This window comes from Notolabrus celidotus, chromosome 6, assembly GCF_009762535.1.
Source record: "Notolabrus celidotus isolate fNotCel1 chromosome 6, fNotCel1.pri, whole genome shotgun sequence".
NCBI lineage: Eukaryota > Metazoa > Chordata > Actinopteri > Labriformes > Labridae > Notolabrus > Notolabrus celidotus.
Window position 1 is genome coordinate 7,352,532 of NC_048277.1, and position 20,527 is coordinate 7,373,058.

General features: G+C 41.3%; 2 protein-coding genes across 5 annotated transcripts in view; one reads left to right on the forward strand and one right to left on the reverse strand.

Annotated features, from left to right (window-relative positions):
- Positions 1-20,527, reverse strand: part of bicd1a (bicaudal D homolog 1a) — a 52,415-nt gene that overhangs the window by 8,125 nt on the left and 23,763 nt on the right. For all 4 annotated transcript variants that reach the window (XR_004631494.1, XR_004631493.1, XM_034685022.1 and 1 more), the window contains exons 2-4: positions 8,016-8,228; positions 3,457-3,609; positions 1,451-1,939 (exon numbers count right to left, since the gene is read on the reverse strand). Coding sequence is in view for 2 of the 4 variants with exons in the window: in XM_034685022.1 (XP_034540913.1) it covers positions 1,451-1,939; positions 3,457-3,609; positions 8,016-8,228 (855 nt within the window). In the remaining 2 variants the exon portion in view is untranslated. The remainder of the gene's footprint in view (positions 1-1,450; positions 1,940-3,456; positions 3,610-8,015; positions 8,229-20,527) is intronic.
- LOC117813951 (trichohyalin-like) lies at positions 14,523-18,753 on the forward strand. The gene is made up of 2 exons (XM_034685030.1): positions 14,523-14,552; positions 17,171-18,753. Exon 2 carries the CDS (start codon positions 17,242-17,244, stop codon positions 18,673-18,675), a length of 1,434 nt encoding a protein of 477 aa, XP_034540921.1. The 5' UTR covers positions 14,523-14,552; positions 17,171-17,241; the 3' UTR covers positions 18,676-18,753.

The following is a 20,527-nucleotide window of genomic DNA, read 5'->3' on the forward strand; positions in this document are numbered from 1 at the left end:
AGGGACAACCTGAGCTCACACATCTTATTACATCAATATTCAGATAAGAGTCCTGCGGGAAGGAGAAAGTAACCCTTCACATTCCTCTAACCATGACAGGGTGAGAAAGACCCCTCTGCTTCTCACCCTGTCGGGATTTAAATTTACATAACCAACCATTTACTGCATGATATCCCCCTGATACAGAAGTGTGAATGTTCTTCTACATATTCAGAAAGACAAAGTTGATTAAAACAAAAACACCCCTGACTACTCCATGCCTGATGCTGCTGGAGTTCACATCAGTCTCAGAATAATCAACCGGAAAAAGGAAACTGATTGGAGAGTAATTGTTTTTACAGAGAAAGGCACACTGCTTATATATCAGCCACTAATCTAATCTTGTATTTCCCTCAGGAGCTCAGTGAGGGTAAAAACTGCAGTAATGACTTAACAAGATTTCAGCATGAATGGAACCAACGTTTGATTTTCATGTCGTTTAACACACTGTATGAATTACTCTTGTGTGTGGTGCCTGTTTATCAGTGATATGCTGTGAGGTGACTTAGTGTGATTGTGTCTGTATGTAAACAGTGTCTACACTTTCAAGTTTAAATTCTATTTTTTTACCCTCTGTTTTCATGGATGTAGCTTCCCACAGGGCTGAAACTAATTATCATGTATACCTAACTGCCTGTTTCTGTGACCTTACCTCTGAAGTAAAGCAAAATAATCAGTCGTTGTCTTATCTCTGCATCTGCTCCCTGAGCCTGTTGGACACTAATCACCCTGACAGTGCTCCCTATGCAACACGCAAATGTACAGCCTGTGCTACGACTGCAGGACTCTTTGTTCTTTTCCAAGAGTACTATTTATCACACAACTCCAGTACAGCGTCTATAAAACACTGACATACGAATATATTAGTGTGGACAAAGGCTAAAATGAACATGTAAAAGGTGTCCTGTTTATGTGCTATAACTTATTCTCAAGAGATCTAACATTCAGTGAACTATGCAGTTTTTTTCTATTCCTCCCTTGCAGATACCACTGACAAATTGTGATTATCACTGCAAACAAAGTCAAACAAACGCCTACAGAGACTTAAGCAGGATTGCTGATAAGAGTCCTCAGTTTCTACACTAAAATCTACAATGTGCTGTGGGAAAGCAGAGGATCAATAGAGCCATTTTCTTATGTGCTGCAAGCAGCTTTTTTCATCACTCTGCAGAAAGTCGTCCTGGACTTTGAAGTAATCGCAGCTTCAAAGCAATCAAAATTTTATAGATGTTACTCTCTTTCAAATGTGGTGTTCACTTTGCATCATCACTGACCTTTTAAAAGGAACATGTGATATAAAAGGGAAGATCCAAATGAGTCTGGAAGTCACTCTAGTGATTGGACCTGATGGGTGATTTAATAAACTGTGGGTTGAACTCACTCTGCATTAAGGTTTTTGATGATGACCCACCTGTAGCAGCTGCTGTTTAAGCTTCTGCATCTCCGACAGGTTGAGCTCACTGAACAGGTCCGGCACAGGGTGCAGGCCGTCTCCTTTCCTGCCTGGTCTGTACTCCCCATTCATCTTAGCCAATCCTGTACCGGCGTGCAGATGGCCGTTGCGGCGGTTGCTGTCCTCATTGTTGCCGTTAGCAGCAGAAATGGCAGTGCCGTTGGTTCCATTTGTCTCCTCAGGGAACTTGAGGCCCTCGACCCCAGTAACTGTAAGCGCCAGATGGGCCCCCGCCCCGTAGACGCTGTCACTCAGGCTGATGTGGTGGGCCAGCTCCTTCCTCAGATTGTTCTTCTGCTCACGCTCGCTCTTCAGGGCGTCCAGAGCCTCTTCAAGCTGACCCTGAGAAATGTCCTTCAGACGTAACGCGTCCTCCAGCTGACTGTTGAGGAGGACAGTCTCCTCCTCTAGAACTTTGATTTCATGTTTCAGTCCCTCATACTCCACCTGAGAGAGAAGAAAGTAGATGAGAACAGGAAGACAGAAGAGTTGAAGAAAAGTAATTAAACTACGAATCAAGAATCCTGTTTTCAAAGGGCGAAAAGATCTGAAATAACCCAAATCAGAGGGTACATTTTAAAAAATGAGTCAGAAAAGTGAAGGGAAGCACTCTCCAGGTATATAAGAAGTGTTTCCTCTTTGAAATCTTAAAGATTCACGCAATAATTACTGAAGAGAAACACAACACTCATTTTTAGTGTTGTGATTTAGTTTTTACATTTCAAAATGTACTTCAAAACAATATAAATCAAAATACTTTATTAATATTTAAAATGTAAAAAGTATGTTGTTTTCATATTTTCTTTAAGGAAAAGTAACCCCTTTAGCATTTTATTTTAATAATAGTATTAAGACTGCTCTCTCGATATTGTATGAACTACATTCAAACAGAAATAGATGGGAATAAGAAATGCAGCATATTTCATAATCTTTTTTTAGTGTATAGCTCTTCCAGAGACTTTTTTCTCTTTAAAGGTTTATTGTAGTGTAGTGTAGAAATGGGAGTATTAAGTGATATCCAGCAGTCAGATTAGAGATTTAAATACTCCCTTGCTCACCCCTCCTGTTGGTGAAGCGAGGGTGGCTTTTGAGGACAAGAAGCTCCTGTGATGCATAATAAGTATGATCCTTTATTTGTCATGTTTTTACCATCAATAACATCTATCAATACAAATTATTTTGTGCAGCTCTCTTCTTCTTTGTTTTCAACTGGTGCATTATGCATTATATTATCCACTTGCTAAATACAAAAACACCATGTTACTAATTTGTCTGTTCTGTGCTAGGGTAGAAACACTGCTGTGCAGGATGGCCCCCTCCATGGAAGGGGACCCACTCCTATATAGATATAAAAGGTTAATTCTGAGTTTAAAAAAAAACCACAATTATTTTTATAATCAGGTGATTATATACTAATATAAACATACTTATGAGTATTATATTCCATTTCTACCAAGTCTGTTCTGATAAATGCCGCTTAATATTACGCACTGCACCTTAAAAATGTTATTTGTTATTTTAATTTGATGCAAGGATTTAAAGGAATTCACCTCTACTCTTATGAACCCAACATTAACTGTGACTTACTATACAATAAGACCAGCAACGTCCAAGTCCTACATCACAAGAGAGATTTCATGTTGATAAATGACCTTAATCTACTTCAGCCAGCGCAGGGATTAGAAATTTTGACTAAAGCCAATCCAGATACAGTAAAACTGTATGTAGATGCAGAAGGGAGGGTTTAGTGCCTTAGATGAAATGAAAGATGACAAACATCTGAATGAGTGTATAGTTCAACGAAGGGCATTCTGGAAGTGAGAGGGGACCACTCAGGAAACCGAGTGTGACTCATTCATATTAACTAAGATTGGGGTTGGTGTCTCACATTTAAAGTGATGACCATCAGTAACAATGTTCAAATGTGTTCAGGTGCTACATCAGTGAAAAGTCTTAATCCGGACCTGGCTCTGCTTGAGTGTTGACACCAGTTTCTGCAGCGTGATGTTCTCCTCCTCCAGCTCGGTGTAATCCTGGAGCAGCCGGGTCTCCCTGAACTTGTACTCCTTTATCTCCTCCCTCATCCTGCTCCTCTGCAGCTCCAGCATCTCGTTACTCTGGAGCAGAAAGTAAAGACAAGAGGGAGAAAAAGATGGGTACGATGAAGAGAGCGGAGGAAGAGGATTAAATTCAGTTCACAATGTAAATCCCTGCCTCACAATTTTAAACTGTCCCGTCAGATTAAGGCTGGATGATATGCACAGCCTCGTAAGGCTGAACAATGGAACTCTTCTACGTAATATAACTCATACATAACACACCGCTCAGACTCTTCATCTCTCATAGCATGAGGAAGTTTATGGCACAGTTCTGTATCACGAGTCAGCACCGTATTCATATTTCAGGTCACTTGCTGTGCACAAAGAGAAACGTGAGCATATGCTGGACCAGATTAATCGCCGATTAGAGAAATGCAGCAGCCACATGAGTCATAAATCTAAGGAGAGCAAGGAGCACCATCAGGAGAACATTAAATCATCTGTATTCACACATCCTCTGAGAGTAACTTTTACTCAAAGGGATAAAGATGAATAAAGTCTCTTCATACTAAGCCACCACAACTGTCTCCATGTGTTTATTTACACACTTCATTTGGATTATTATCTCTGTACAAAGAGAGCAAAGTTTACCAAAGTCAAATTCCTTGTGTGTTCAAGCATACCTGGCCAATAAAGCTGATTCGGATTCTGATTCTGTACATACTGTATATATTCTTTGTTCACACTGTGAACCTATGCTCACTGTTTTTGCAACACCTTGCACATTGCTATATATTAAAGACATGTTTGCACATATATTCTTTTATATGTTGAGTGTATTTTTTCCCCATAAATGTTTATTGACAGTAGAGATCCTGCTGTTCACTTTGTTTAAATGAATGAACCAAAAACTACAAGATAAATCTGTTGTATGCAGGGGCAGATCCATACCAAGCAGGAACCTCCAGTAATGCCTAATTGCAAATAACGGCAGTGCTTCAAGTGCCCACTTGAGGCTGGATCCAAAAACAACAGGATTCCCATTAACATTGATTTAAAATGGCTGTATTCATAGGACAAATGAACATGTTTATGGCTTGGAACAAAAACAATTCAGATCTGTATAGCACATTTCTATAACTGCACACACTGCAGGGCTGGCGAAATGTTTTGTAAGTCATCTGAAGATATAAGAGGGTTTAAACTTCTTATAATTAGGCATAATTAGATGCCTGGCTGATTTGATTGACAGGCATGCTGTAATGATTTTTCAGGCCGTTACTGTTGTTCAGCTTCATAACTCCTCCTTAGGAACCAACAGGGGACGTCACTGAGACTACTTCCATGTTTTATATGGTCTATGATCCAGACTTTTTGTGATACAGGGGAGGCATGAAGTATGTGTGCTCACATATGGATGAGGAGCATTTTCTTTAACCATTTCACAGATAATGTTACAGATGATCATCAAACAATCTAAAATATATTATACTCACGTGTGCGGAATAGCAACATATAAATCCTTATACTTTAACTCTTTAAGGACTCAAAAACAAGCTGTATGTCCAAAGTCACAATTTAAAGTCCCAACAAAAGAAAATGTGCTGCATTAAAATGAAAAAAGCTACTAGTAGCCTGTTGAAACACAGACAGAATAGTTAAATTTAACTAATGGGCATCATAGTTTAGGATTAAGGGGGGGGGGGCACCACAGGTGGCTAGTCAGGTTTCAAGGGGGGCAGCACCTTGCATCCGCCCCTGCTAGAATGTGTAAACATACTAGGCAATACACCCCTGACTGGCAGATTCTGATGCTGTTTTCATCAAAAGATCTGACTCTGTAAACTTGGTCCCTTTTAAGAGCAATTACTCTTCTTAATTTCCAACAACTAATATTATTCTAGTTTTTTTCATGTATAATGGAAAATGTCATACTTGTATTTCATAGGATAGCCGCTTGGGGAGGAGAGAGACAGAAAAATATATTCATGAAGCTCTAAGATTGAAATCTCTGCACTGATAACTGTTGTTCTTCTTTGCAAGTTGGATAGTGTGTAAGAGTGTTTTCAATTTGAAATGACAAACAGAACATGATTTAGGCTCCTTTTCCTACCACAGACTGATTAAATGTGTACAGTGCAATGCAAAAAAAACAAGAATAAAGACTTGACTGTATGGATACAAAATAATTTATATGTGTCCATGTGTTCTCTTCAGGCACTGCAGAGCTGCCTGCAGCTCCCCTGCAGCTCTCTGTGCATATGGCAGAAGTGCTGACCCAGAGATAGTGTCAGGAGTGTGTGGGTGGGTACACTCACAAAGGAGGAAGAAACTCACCGACACCTTTAGTCTCTTTTGTGCTTTGAACCTACAGAATGAGTACATGAATGAGTGTGTTTAGTGACTGGAGATGGTCATGGTGCTTTTGGAGCTGGAAACTGGACTGAACCTACAGTCTATTATTAAGCACTGACCATTTGATTGGTACAGTATCCGACAGCAGCTCTGTTGCTCTTGGAGCTAATGGGACTGCAAAGAGAATAGAAGTACAGTAGAGCCGCAGCTGCACTGAAAATACTTTTACACTAATCCTGTAAAAGATACCAGAAGCCAAATTACATTTTAGGAGCAGGCCTCATTAACATGTGTGAGATTATACAACAATACATTGATGAATGCTGTTTTGTTGTTAATAATGACCTTCCCCTGCATCATGTTGTCTAATTACTTATTCATGTCAATGTGGGGGAATTACACTGAGCTGGGTATGAAGTGCAAAGGATTAGAGGCCAATTATCATTCAGCGTGGCTCTATAGAAGCAGAGCTGATCAGGGGCTTCAGTGGTCGGGGTCAGGGACAGTGCGGCTCATGAAGCTGGCAGCGAGCCCGCCACAGGGCAGAGCTGGGTGTGCGACTCGCCCCCGATCCAGAGTTCACAGCACACACGGGGACAGTGACAGCTTTATTGGATTCATGACACAAAAGCAAATATGGCACAAGTCCAGATATCTTGCATTCATTCATCACTGCCACCACTGTTGCTGTAGTTACAGGGAATAAAAACACAAATGTTAACACAAGACGGACGGTAACTACAGTAACAACATTTGTGATATTTTCAAAGGTAGATTTTTTAAGGATATTTTGAAGGTTGGGCAGATGTTGAGATAAACTATCTAAGTTTTGTATGGGGTGCTGTAAATGTACAAAAATATTTTTTTTCTGAGATCTTTGCATGAAAAAAGGCTTCTTTGACTGTTTTTTAAAAATATCTTATGTTCTTTATCACAACTACATTTTAAACATCTTAGTCAACTTTTCTGAAACAAAAACAACCTTTAGGCCCTCTGTTTTTTCTTCTTAATGTTTTTGTTAATAACGTTTGTGACAGGTTGTTCAGAGCCCGCTTGAACCTTTTGATAAGACACGATTTGTGACAAACGAAGCTCCTGGTGAGGATTCAACACATGTTTCCTCAGGATGAAAGAACACTCCTCCTTCTTAGAGAGCATGAGGATTTCAAAGAGAGCGGGAAGCCATCTAATAAATACATCATCAAAGTGCTGTGATCAGGATGCAAACTGGTGACAGGTGTGTGTGTGTGTGTGTGTGTGTGTGTGTGTGTGTGTGTGTGTGTTTGTGCAGAATAACATGTCAGTTCAACTGTAAATACAGATTTAACTCATTACGCTACTTGCTGAATATGTTACCTAACAAACCCGCTGTGTTTAAAATACTTTGCATACACCCTCTGATGAATGAAAACGTGTGTGCCTGTGTATGTGTGTGTGTTTGTTGTGTTAGTTGTGTGATGAGAGCAGCGTGGCTCCCTCTGTTCCTCCACATGTGCCGAGCTCAGGGCATTTCACTTAGCCCCCAGCTTAGCACCGGATTTGCCCCCAAACAATGGGGTCGTGGCCGCCGTGTCTGACCCTCACTCGAACTCCTGTTCACTCCTGACACATCGGCTGCAGACACGTATGAATGCATGAACTCATGCTTTGCAAGTAAGCACACACATATTGTTATCTCTGTGAGGTTTGACCTCCTTCTGTCCATCACCCAGACCCCCAGCCTTTATCATTCTTACTGAGCTTGTTAATGCACAGAGTAGACAAGGCCAGGCTTAACTTTCAAGTCACAAAGTTAGCAGATTTATTCAATTTTTAAGAAACCAAAATGCACCCAATAACTAAGCCTTTTAAAAATGAATATCTCTTTTACTCAAACTCAACAAAGCAGTAAATATTTAAGAAATTGACTCACAAACCAGTTGTTACATTTCTGTAACAATCCTGAAAAATTCTTTGTGGGTCAATTTGTGTTTTACTGTTTAAATAAAGTCTGAGTTGAAGACATTTTTTGTGGCACTATTAAACTGACTGTATATCCAGAATCACAAGTTCTAAAGAGTTTCTAGCATTCCCATTCAGATCTAAACCCGTCTGCAAAAGGTTCCCTTTTTAACCTTTGATCGGCTCACCTCACGCAGCTCCTGCACGAGCGCATTGAGCCTCTCGTTCTCACTCTGCGCATTTGACGCCACAGAACGGCTCAGCGTCATCTCGGTCTGCAGCTCCAGCAGCCGGCCCATGTAGTAGGCCTCCTTACAGGCCGACTCCTGCAGCAACGTCTCCTCATTGGTCTCCCCATCCTCTGCCACCTTACGCTGGTTGGTGTACGCCTGTCCGAATGCCTGGGGAAGAAAAAACAGTGATGTTCTGAGAAAAAAGCAACCAAATAACAAACAACATCTTTTGAAAGTCAGAATTGAACTGACACTTATCCAAATCCTGTCATATAACATCAGCATCCTAATCCACGGCAGGGATTTGTGCCCACTGGCATGTAGAGTACAGCTGCTACATCTTTCAGAGTTATGGCCACTAGGCGTTCTCTTGCTGAATGTTCCACCACCACCAGCACTGACTGCACACTTGCTGCAGGGCCCGTCCCTTAAGGATACCTGCTCCCTGTCTATGTGGGATGATGTTTCACTCTGATCAATAGACACACTGTTCCCATTTTCCTGACACAGGTTTTCACAGCACAGAGAGCTGACTTGTCATGACAAAGGAGCCCAGGCTTGATTGAGAAAATCAAAGCATGCATCAACAGCAAACCAGCCTCACCATACTAGATCTGCTGTAGCAAACTAGTACAGATGGAGCAGTGCTCTGTGGCTTTAAAGGAAGGTTAGAATATGGATACTTTGTGCAAGGCTGAGTGAAAACATGTCATTTATATTGCATGAATGTCTTCCTGCTTGTGTGTGGAAAGAGTTGCATCACTTGTAACTGTGCACACATGCAGCAGCTGTCTGAGTGGTTCAATAAATACTATGAAGCCTCCTTCACTTTCCCTGCACATCAGCAGAAAAATGAGTTTGTTTTCCTGCACTTGCCTCAACAAGAGACCCTGGATCAATACTGCTACCTCTGAAAAGTACTTCATAGTTTTCAATGGCCATGGAACTGTAAACAACACAGTATAGGTAGTTATTAGAGCTATCATGCACAAGGTCACTTCAGCAAATTGACTGCAACCTAAATCATCAGGGAGTCATATATTGTGGAAAACCAGAGTATGAATAATTCACTAAAGTCCTCCCAATCCTACCACCACATCATAACATTGTTTTCTGTCCAGGATGAATCATTTATAAGTTACAAGCAATCTCTTATTTGGAGAATAAATGAGCTCCACTCTACTGCAGTCTTTTCTTTCCACCGTCATTTTTCAGTTTTCTATTTGCTTCTGATCCATGAGCAAACACTTAAGTAAGCACCACTCAGAGGGCTGACATCCCATTGTTATTCAGAGCTGATGTATTACAGTCAGAAAGCTACTTCAGTGCAGATCAGGGTGTGTAAAGCAGCAGCACAAAAACAGAAAGGGGTGTCCTACGGATATTCAGCCTCTACGATAATCAGTGTAAATACTGGAATAAGCTGTGACTCACCAATAAATAATAACTGTGATATCATCTCTGAATAAATTGGTACACTGCATGTGAGGGAGTGAGATAAGCAAATATGACAACAGTGAGATTCATTATGAATTCTACAAACCTCTGTCCTCTTGAAAGAAGATAATTTAAAATCCGTCTTCTGACCTGAAAGAGCTAATAAGAGTAGTCTCTTTTTGGGGTCTCTAAAAGTAATATGGGAGGTACATCCTTCAGTTATAGGACCCCTCTCCTTTGGCATCACATACCAGTCAGGGTCCTAGAATCAGACACCCTCTCTACTTTTTAAGAGTAGGCTTAAAACTTTCATTTGTGATAAAGCTTATAGTTAGAGCTGCTCAGGCTTGGACTAGCTCTTAGTAATGCTGCTATAGGCTTAAGGCTGATTTATACTTCTGCGTCACCCCTACGCAGCAGGGGCTGACGCGGACATGAGCACTACATACTTCTGCGTCGATGTGTCCGTGTCACGCAGCAATTCTCCGCCAAAACGCTTGAGGGCAGTGCGGTCACTCTGATAACTGGTCGCCTACGATAAAATACACGGCCGATGAGCGGGGATCCAAGTAAGGCTGTGAATGCTGGAAATACAATGCCGCTGAGTGGACCAATCACAGGGTTTGCGGTCCATGTCGATTCTATGGCTTGTTACATTTTGGAGGAGGTGCACGTAGCTGATGTGCACCTCCTCCAAAATGTACCTCCTCTGTGTAGGTACGGGAGCTACGCGGACCCCCGGCGTAGGCTACGCCGTCGATTCGACGCAAAAGTAAAAATCAGCCTTTAGACTGCCGGGGTAACTGACACACTGGAATCCTGTCTTTCCCTCGCTCTTCTGTCAGCCTGTCACTTAATTTAAATCTTTGTGTCCCATTTAATTTCCCATAGACCTTTCTGGAGTCCCTTGTCTCATAGCTTCCTCTGGATCTCTGCCGTAGACAGCCTGCTTTTGCGGACGTGCCAGACTCAAGCTGCTACAACTACTACTATCTGTCTCACCACTATCATCTCTCTCTCTCTTCATCTCCCTCTATGCCTCTTTCCAAACCCAACTCGGTCTCAGCAGATGTGTGTCTAACATAAGTCTGGTCCTGCTGGAGGTTTCTGCCTGTTAAAGGAAGTTTGTCCTTGCCACTGTAACTTGCTAAATGCTGCAAAGTGCTCTGCTCATGGTGGATTAAGATGAGATCAGATGAGTCCTGTCTGTAAGATGGGACTGGATCTTATCCTGTCTTGATGTTGGGTCTTTGTTAATAATAGAATTATTGATTGATTGATTGATTGATTGATTGATTGATTGATTGATTGATTGATACATATGACCTGCTGTATAAAACCTGCACCACAAGGCAGCAGAGCAACAGTTAATCCGGGGTGAACAAACCAGTCTGTGCCAACACTGTCCTAACATAATACCTGCAGGTTTAATCATACATCTCAAATAAATTTTGTTGATATACGTTCACACTGAATCTGCATGATGTAAATCATGTAAATAAAGACCTGTTCATTCAGAGTCATTATTCACATTTTATTCAAATCAGTTCTCCTTTTGTTTTGTCTCTGCATGACAAATGTAACAGTTAGCATATGAATAAGAGCCTGTAAATACTCAGAACACTTCACCATTCAACCATGAAAAATATCCTCCGGGAGTCCCACTCATGCAAAAAACACTGTAGAATAATTCTGCCTCATCGTCCCTCTCTCACCACGTCTCTTTCATGTTTCACACTCTCTTGTTCGCTCGCCCTCGTGCCCTCTCTCTCGCTCTCTGGGGAGGCACAGTCTGATTGTAGTGAATCATTAAGAAGGAGGGCCTCAGGAACAAAACCTCTGATTAATTCTGAGCACACTGTGACTGAATGGGCTTGCATTCTCTCCACAAATGAGGGGTTGTCAGAGTCCGAACAGACCTCCCAGCGACAGCTGAGCCACCAAAAACCTGCTAGATTTCTAGTATCACGAAACTCGAGGATGGTGACGGTGACGGTTAATCATTAAGTCGTCTAAATGTGTGCATCCCTGATCCACATCTCATCTCTTTGGCAAATTATTATTTTCATTTTGTAAGTCGTGTCAACCTCAGAGTTGGCCTTTCAACTTGTTTTGCCTTTCCCCTTTGCTGGCTCTGTTTCTTGTTTCAGGTAGTTGTGGTTGAAGAGGCTATAAAGCAGACCTGCAAAGTGTTCTCACTCTCCTCTCTGGCCGGCAGACTGCCTAGTTTGTATATTGGGGTCTGCATGACCATTTGTTGCATTTTACACATTTCTTTTAGTCAGGATTAAATGACTCATACGTGCAGCGTAAAACAGTGAGAAAGTGATTATTTATTTTAATTTTTGGGGGTGGTTATTATTCTGTAAGTTAATTATCATAAAAAATTGACAAACCATACATCCCTTGTTGTTGTATTGTTTTATCCGTAATATAAAATAGGCAAAACATGTATTAATGTATGACTTAGATGAGGAAATATTCTCTCAAATTGAAGTACAGACCATGTATGTAGGCAAAACGATGACTTTAATGTTTGGTATTGAAAATCAAATTTGGCATTGAAAACACACCTTGAAACTGAAAATAAAACCATTGGCATTGAAACACTTATATTTAAAAAAATTGTAACGGCATCCAAACAGGTATTGGCATTGAAAACGTTTCACTGAAGTTATAATCACACACATTAAATGTTATATTATTTAATTTCTATAATTTTTTGCATTCTAATAAGGTTTTGAATGACAATCATAATACATTTATTTGATGTCACTTTTTTTTCAATGACAGATTTTTTTTTCGATGACGTTTTTCTTTTTTGAATGCAGTTTTTTTTCAATTATTGAATTTTCACTTACAACTTTTTGTCACTATTTTGGCGTGGAGGGGAGGGTTTGAGGGGAGGGGCCATGAGGGCGTGATTTACAAATAATTTGCATAATTTTCAGTCACGTGTCCACCGCAGAAGCCTGGAGGGCAAAAAAGACCGAAGCGACATGACTGCTTCCATTCATTTAGACGTGTAAAACCGTCTATTCCTTACTGAAAGGACACCGTCAAGCCTCGACATTAACCTTCTCCTTATGTTTTCAGTTTCAGGGTGTGTTTTCAATGCCAAATTTTATTTTCAATACCAAACTTAAAAGTCATCGTTTTGGCTCCATACGGGGGGGGGGGGGGGGGGGGGGGGGGGGGGGCTGAGCCACCAAAAACCTGCTAGATTTCTAGTATCACGAAACTCGAGGATGGTGACGGTGACGGTTAATCATTAAGTCGTCTAAATGTGTGCATCCCTGATCCACATCTCATCTCTTTGGCAAATTATTATTTTCATTTTGTAAGTCGTGTCAACCTCAGAGTTGGCCTTTCAACTTGTTTTGCCTTTCCCCTTTGCTGGCTCTGTTTCTTGTTTCAGGTAGTTGTGGTTGAAGAGGCTATAAAGCAGACCTGCAAAGTGTTCTCACTCTCCTCTCTGGCCGGCAGACTGCCTAGTTTGTATATTGGGGTCTGCATGACCATTTGTTGCATTTTACACATTTCTTTTAGTCAGGATTAAATGACTCATACGTGCAGCGTTAAAACAGTGAGAAAGTGATTATTTATTTTAATTTTTGGGGGTGGTTATTATTCTGTAAGTTAATTATCATAAAAAATTGACAAACCATACATCCCTTGTTGTTGTATTGTTTTATCCGTAATATAAAATAGGCAAAACATGTATTAATGTATGACTTAGATGAGGAAATATTCTCTCAAATTGAAGTACAGACCATGTATGTAGGCAAAACGATGACTTTAATGTTTGGTATTGAAAATCAAATTTGGCATTGAAAACACACCTTGAAACTGAAAATAAAACCATTGGCATTGAAACACTTATATTTAAAAAAATTGTAACGGCATCCAAACAGGTATTGGCATTGAAAACGTTTCACTGAAGTTATAATCACACACATTAAATGTTATATTATTTAATTTCTATAATTTTTTGCATTCTAATAAGGTTTTGAATGACAATCATAATACATTTATTTGATGTCACTTTTTTTTCAATGACAGATTTTTTTTTCGATGACGTTTTTCTTTTTTGAATGCAGTTTTTTTTCAATTATTGAATTTTCACTTACAACTTTTTGTCACTATTTTGGCGTGGAGGGGAGGGTTTGAGGGGAGGGGCCATGAGGGCGTGATTTACAAATAATTTGCATAATTTTCAGTCACGTGTCCACCGCAGAAGCCTGGAGGGCAAAAAAGACCGAAGCGACATGACTGCTTCCATTCATTTAGACGTGTAAACCGTCTATTCCTTACTGAAAGGACACCGTCAAGCCTCGACATTAACCTTCTCCTTATGTTTTCAGTTTCAGGGTGTGTTTTCAATGCCAAATTTTATTTTCAATACCAAACTTAAAAGTCATCGTTTTGGCTCCATACGGGGGGGGGGGGGGGGGGGGGGGGGGGGGGGGGGGGAATAAATATATTTGTTACCGTGTATTTGTGTGTTTTGAGAATGTTTTACAACACACTTATGTATGTACTGTCTGTAGTAACTGTAGCACTGAACAAAAAAAGGCCTAAGTCATTATGATGAATGGAGAAGAAGTGTTTTCCATTGAGCACATCAGTGTTCAACTGGTTCTTATAAATGTCTGTTCATATGGTGGTTTGTGTGTGTCATTTGAAAACAAAAGACCATTTTGAGAAGAAATAACATTTTTTTGAATGTAAAGTTTCATTTTGCAGGAGAACTGAGGGGGTTTTGCCCATTGTGTGTGTTTGTGTGTGTGTTTTGATTTTTCTGTACAGTTCTGAGAGTATGAGGCATGCTTTCAGAAAATGTGTGTTAACAATTGAGAAAAACTGTAAAGTCATACTATGGAATTTTAGAATGCATACAAACACAGCCTCAGTGTCACATTCTATTGCCTTTGATCTTGAGCTATGATGTCAGAGCGCCTCTCAAAAAAGTCTTTAAATGATCGGACTCTCCTGCAATCTTTTCATTCGAGCCACCAGAGCGAGAGACAAACAGACATTGAATTTAATTCACTTGACAGACAAGAGTTCAACAGAACACCCACGATTATCATCGAGATGAAGAAGAACATAAAGAAAGGCAAGAACAGGAAGACCGCCGTCCCTGTCCTGCAGGTGTGGACTGAGGAAGCAGATGCCCTCAGAACGCACATGAAGCCTGCGGACCTAGAGGACGAGGAGGATGCCATCATCCCAGTCTGGCAGTTGGGAGTGAAGGTAGTCCACCAGGTGGACACTGAAGACTTTCCTGCACTGCAGAAGGAGCCAGTAAAAAGGCAATCTCTGCAGGAGCCGAAAGAAGAAAGTGTAGGTTCCAGCCAGGTTCAGGTTCAGATCCCTGAGCCTGAATTCCAAACTGAACAACCTAAGGAAGCCCTTGAAATGAAAAAGGAGGAGCCAAGAGAGACAGACGAACATCCAGCCCAGCAAACAGAGGTCATCAGACTGCAGGCTGAGCTGTCTCGCATATACATGGTCCTGCAGAATCAGTCACTACTGTGGGGAAATGACAGAGCCATTCTCCTTAGAGAAAACGCCACACTGTGTGATGCACTGTACCACGCAAACATGGCAGTAGAGATGATGAAGCGTCAGTCCACAGAGGACCAGTCCCGTCTCCAGACAGAGGCGATCACTAACACCTGTGCCAATCAGGCAACCAACAAGGACCACCAGAGGGAGGAGAAAGACTCATGTCTCCTTGCCGAGACTCTGAAGGAGAACGCCACCATGAAAGCTGCACTGAGCCAGGCCAAGAAAGAACTAGAGAACAAAAGCCGAGAGTGGGAAGAGGAAAGATCCTTTCTGCTGTTGGTGAATGAGGAATCCATCAAGTTACAGGATGCTCTGCACCAGGCCCAGGAAGAACTGAGGGAAAAGCAGCAGCTCTGGAAGGAAGACAAGTCACGCCTCTTAAAAGAGCAAAAGGAGACAACATCCAAGCTGGAGGCTGACCTGCGTCAAGCCCAGATAAAGACCCAGTGTTCCCTTGACTCAGAGGAGAGGACCAAGCTCCTGTTCAGAGATATGGCACAAAAGGCAAAGCTGAATGAAGAACAGTGGGAGGAGGACAGGTCCCGTCTCCTGGCAGAACGTGAGGAGGAGACAATCATGATGCAGCAGGCAAAAATGGATCTGCATAATCAAAAGTGTGAGTGGGAGAAGGAGAGAGCACAGCTCCTCGAAGAGCAGAAAGAAGCTCTAAAGATAAAGACCGCCCTGAACAAGGCCCAAGAGGAGCTGAAACAACAAAAGCTGCAGTGGGAGCAGGAGAAGACCTCTTTCCGGGAGACTTTAACCGCCATCAACGAGTCTCTGCAGGATGAAGAGAAAGACAGAACCAACACTGAAAACAGCTTAATGGACAGACTGAAGAACCTAGAGACTCAGGTCGAGGAGGCGAGGAAACCACCAAAGATGTCTTTCAAGAAAAAGTTCAGGAACTTTTTTAAAAGAAATGCAGGGACTCCCTCTCCAAACCCACCACCATGACACCAATAACAATACATGCAACAACAAAAATAACAACAATTAAAACTGAATAAATAAAAACTCAAAAAAAAATTTAAAGTTGCTGAACTGACTTTCTTATCAAATATCAAATACAAAATAAATCATAACTAGGCTGCATGCTCCTTGTATGACCAAAGTTCCCACATTTCAACATAATTTAAAAACATTTGTGTGCGTTGAGGTATTTTTGGACTAAAAGCTTTTGATGAAATATTTTCTATGGTATGCAGCTTAGTGGTCTGGTTTTTAAAATGAATATCACCCAGCTGGTCACCTTTATCCTGCCAGTCTGGTGATGAAGTGTTCTCGGTTAAGATAAGGAGAAGGTTGATATTTAGTGTCGAGGCTTGACGGTGTCCTTTCAGTAAGGAAGAGACGGTTTTACACGTCTAAATGAATGGAAGCAGTCATGTCACTTCTGTCTTTTTTGCCCTCCCAAAAAAAAGTCCATCAGACGACTGCAGCTCATACAGAATGCTGCTGCTCGAGTCCTAACAAGGACCAAAAAAGTAGATGCCAAATTTTATTTTCAATACCAAACTTAAAAGTCATCGTTTTGGCGGGGGGGAATAAAATATATTTGTTACCGTGTATTTGTGTGTTTTGAGAATGTTTTACAACACACTTATGTATGTACTGTCTGTAGTAAGTGTAGCACTGAACAAAAAAAGGCCTAAGTCATTATGATGAATGGAGAAGAAGTGTTTTCCATTGAGCACATCAGTGTTCAACTGGTTCTTATAAATGTCTGTTCATATGGTGGTTTGTGTGTGTCATTTGAAAACAAAAGACCATTTTGAGAAGAAATAACATTTTTTTGAATGTAAAGTTTCATTTTGCAGGAGAACTGAGGGGGTTTTGCCCATTGTGTGTGTTTGTGTGTGTGTTTTGATTTTTCTGTACAGTTCTGAGAGTATGAGGCATGCTTTCAGAAAATGTGTGTTAACAATTGAGAAAAAACTGTAAAGTCATACTATGGAATTTTAGAATGCATACAAACAGCCTCAGTGTCACATTCTATTGCCTTTGATCTTGAGCTATGATGTCAGAGCGCCTCTCAAAAAAGTCTTTAAATGATCGGACTCTCCTGCAATCTTTTCATTCGAGCCACCAGAGCGAGAGACAAACAGACATTGAATTTGATTCACTTGACAGACAAGAGTTCAACAGAACACCCACGATTATCATCGAGATGAAGAAGAACATAAAGAAAGGCAAGAACAGGAAGACCGCCGTCCCTGTCCTGCAGGTGTGGACTGAGGAAGCAGATGCCCTCAGAACGCACATGAAGCCTGCGGACCTAGAGGACGAGGAGGATGCCATCATCCCAGTCTGGCAGTTGGGAGTGAAGGTAGTCCACCAGGTGGACACTGAAGACTTTCCTGCACTGCAGAAGGAGCCAGTAAAAAGGCAATCTCTGCAGGAGCCGAAAGAAGAAAGTGTAGGTTCCAGCCAGGTTCAGGTTCAGATCCCTGAGCCTGAATTCCAAACTGAACAACCTAAGGAAGCCCTTGAAATGAAAAAGGAGGAGCCAAGAGAGACAGACGAACATCCAGCCCAGCAAACAGAGGTCATCAGACTGCAGGCTGAGCTGTCTCGCATATACATGGTCCTGCAGAATCAGTCACTACTGTGGGGAAATGACAGAGCCATTCTCCTTAGAGAAAACGCCACACTGTGTGATGCACTGTACCACGCAAACATGGCAGTAGAGATGATGAAGCGTCAGTCCACAGAGGACCAGTCCCGTCTCCAGACAGAGGCGATCACTAACACCTGTGCCAATCAGGCAACCAACAAGGACCACCAGAGGGAGGAGAAAGACTCATGTCTCCTTGCCGAGACTCTGAAGGAGAACGCCACCATGAAAGCTGCACTGAGCCAGGCCAAGAAAGAACTAGAGAACAAAAGCCGAGAGTGGGAAGAGGAAAGATCCTTTCTGCTGTTGGTGAATGAGGAATCCATCAAGTTACAGGATGCTCTGCACCAGGCCCAGGAAGAACTGAGGGAAAAGCAGCAGCTCTGGAAGGAAGACAAGTCACGCCTCTTAAAAGAGCAAAAGGAGACAACATCCAAGCTGGAGGCTGACCTGCGTCAAGCCCAGATAAAGACCCAGTGTTCCCTTGACTCAGAGGAGAGGACCAAGCTCCTGTTCAGAGATATGGCACAAAAGGCAAAGCTAAATGAAGAACAGTGGGAGGAGGACAGGTCCCGTCTCCTGGCAGAACGTGAGGAGGAGACAATCATGATGCAGCAGGCAAAAATGGACCTGCATAATCAAAAGTGTGAGTGGGAGAAGGAGAGAGCACAGCTCCTCGAAGAGCAGAAAGAAGCTCTAAAGATAAAGACCGCCCTGAACAAGGCCCAAGAGGAGCTGAAACAACAAAAGCTGCAGTGGGAGCAGGAGAAGACCTCTTTCCGGGAGACTTTAACCGCCATCAACGAGTCTCTGCAGGATGAAGAGAAAGACAGAACCAACACTGAAAACAGCTTAATGGACAGACTGAAGAACCTAGAGACTCAGGTCGAGGAGGCGAGGAAACCACCAAAGATGTCTTTCAAGAAAAAGTTCAGGAACTTTTTTAAAAGAAATGCAGGGACTCCCTCTCCAAACCCACCACCATGACACCAATAACAATACATGCAACAACAAAAATAACAACAATTAAAACTGAATAAATAAAAACTCAAAAATTTTTTTAAAGTTGCTGAACTGACTTTCTTATCAAATATCAAATACAAAATAAATCATAACTAGGCTGCATGCTCCTTGTATGACCAAAGTTCCCACATTTCAACATAATTTAAAAACATTTGTGTGCGTTGAGGTATTTTTGGACTAAAAGCTTTTGATGAAATATTTTCTATGGTATGCAGCTTAGTGGTCTGGTTTTTAAAATGAATATCACCCAGCTGGTCACCTTTATCCTGCCAGTCTGGTGATGAAGTGTTCTCGGTTAAGATAAGGAGAAGGTTGATATTTAGTGTCGAGGCTTGACGGTGTCCTTTCAGTAAGGAAGAGACGGTTTTACACGTCTAAATGAATGGAAGCAGTCATGTCACTTCTGTCTTTTTTGCCCTCCCAAAAAAAAGTCCATCAGACGACTGCAGCTCATACAGAATGCTGCTGCTCGAGTCCTAACAAGGACCAAAAAAGTAGACCACATCACTCCAGTTCTTAGATCCCTACACTGGCTTCCTGTCTGTCAGAGAATAGACTTTAAAATCCTGCTGATGGTTTATAAAGCAATGAATGGTTAAGGCCCAAAATACATTTCTGATCTGCTACTACTTTATGAACCACCTCGACCTCTGAGGTCATCAGGTACTGGTCTGCTTTCAGCTCCTAGAGTCAGAATGAAACATGGTGAAGCAGCGTTTAGTCATTATGCACCACATATCTGGAACACACTCCCTGAAAGCTGCAGGTCTGCTCCAACTCTCACCTCTTTTAAATCAAAGACTAAGACTTTTTTATTTACCACTGCCTTCCTATCTTAGCTCATTTTAACTCACTTTAAATTAAAAATGTAATGTAATTTTTAATATATTTCAAATTTTCCTTTTATTTTCTGTTTTATCATATTTGTCATTTTAATTACGTTCTTTTATGCCTGTCTGAATGTTTCCAATGCTTTTAATGTTTTAATGTAAAGCACATTGAGTTGCCCTCGTGTATGAAATGCGCTATACAAATAAAGCTGCCTTGCCTGCCTCCATGCTTCTGCGGTGGTCACGTGACGCAAATGATGCAAATTATTTGTAAATCACGCCCTCATGGCCCCTTCCCTCAAACCCTCCCCTCCACGCCAAAACAGTGACAAAAAGTTGTAAGTGAAAATTCAATAATTGAAAAAAAACTGCATTCAAAAAAGAAAAACGTCATCGAAAAAAAATCAGTCATTGAAAAAAAAGTGACATCAAATAAATGTATTATGATTGTCATTCAAAAACTCATTAGAATGCAAAAAATTATAGAAATTAAATAATATAACATTTAATGTGTGTGATTTTAACTTCAGTGAAAGTTTTTCAATGCCAATACTTGTTTTGATGCCGTTACAATTTTTTACAATATAAGTGTTTCAATGCCAATGTTTTTATTTTCAGTTTCAAGGTGTGTTTTCAATGCCAAATTTTATTTTTAATACCAAACATTAAAGTCATCGTTTTGGCTCCATAACCATACACCTAGAGGGAAGGTTGATTTCTCTGAGGACACTTCTTGGGTATTTCAGCCTCTCTACCAAAAGTACACAGTAACAGACAGACGGTCACAGATAAAAGTTGTGATTCAAGACTAACTCATCCACGGTGAATCAGCAGACCTTGGAAGCGTAACGAGAGGCAGATGGTTTCATGACAAGCCTCCCTCACAGGCTGAGCCGTGCTCCTCGAAGTCGGACTGCTCCATCTGCCCTCTGCTCCCCTTCTCAAAAGAGAACAGAGTGAACACACTGAGAGCCGAGGTTCAATGT

What these genes read in the sequence shown, in the direction of transcription:
- LOC117813951 (XM_034685030.1), top strand. Translation starts at nt 17,242, where the DNA reads ATGAAGAAGAACATAAAGAAAGGCAAGAACAGGAAGACCGCCGTCCCT.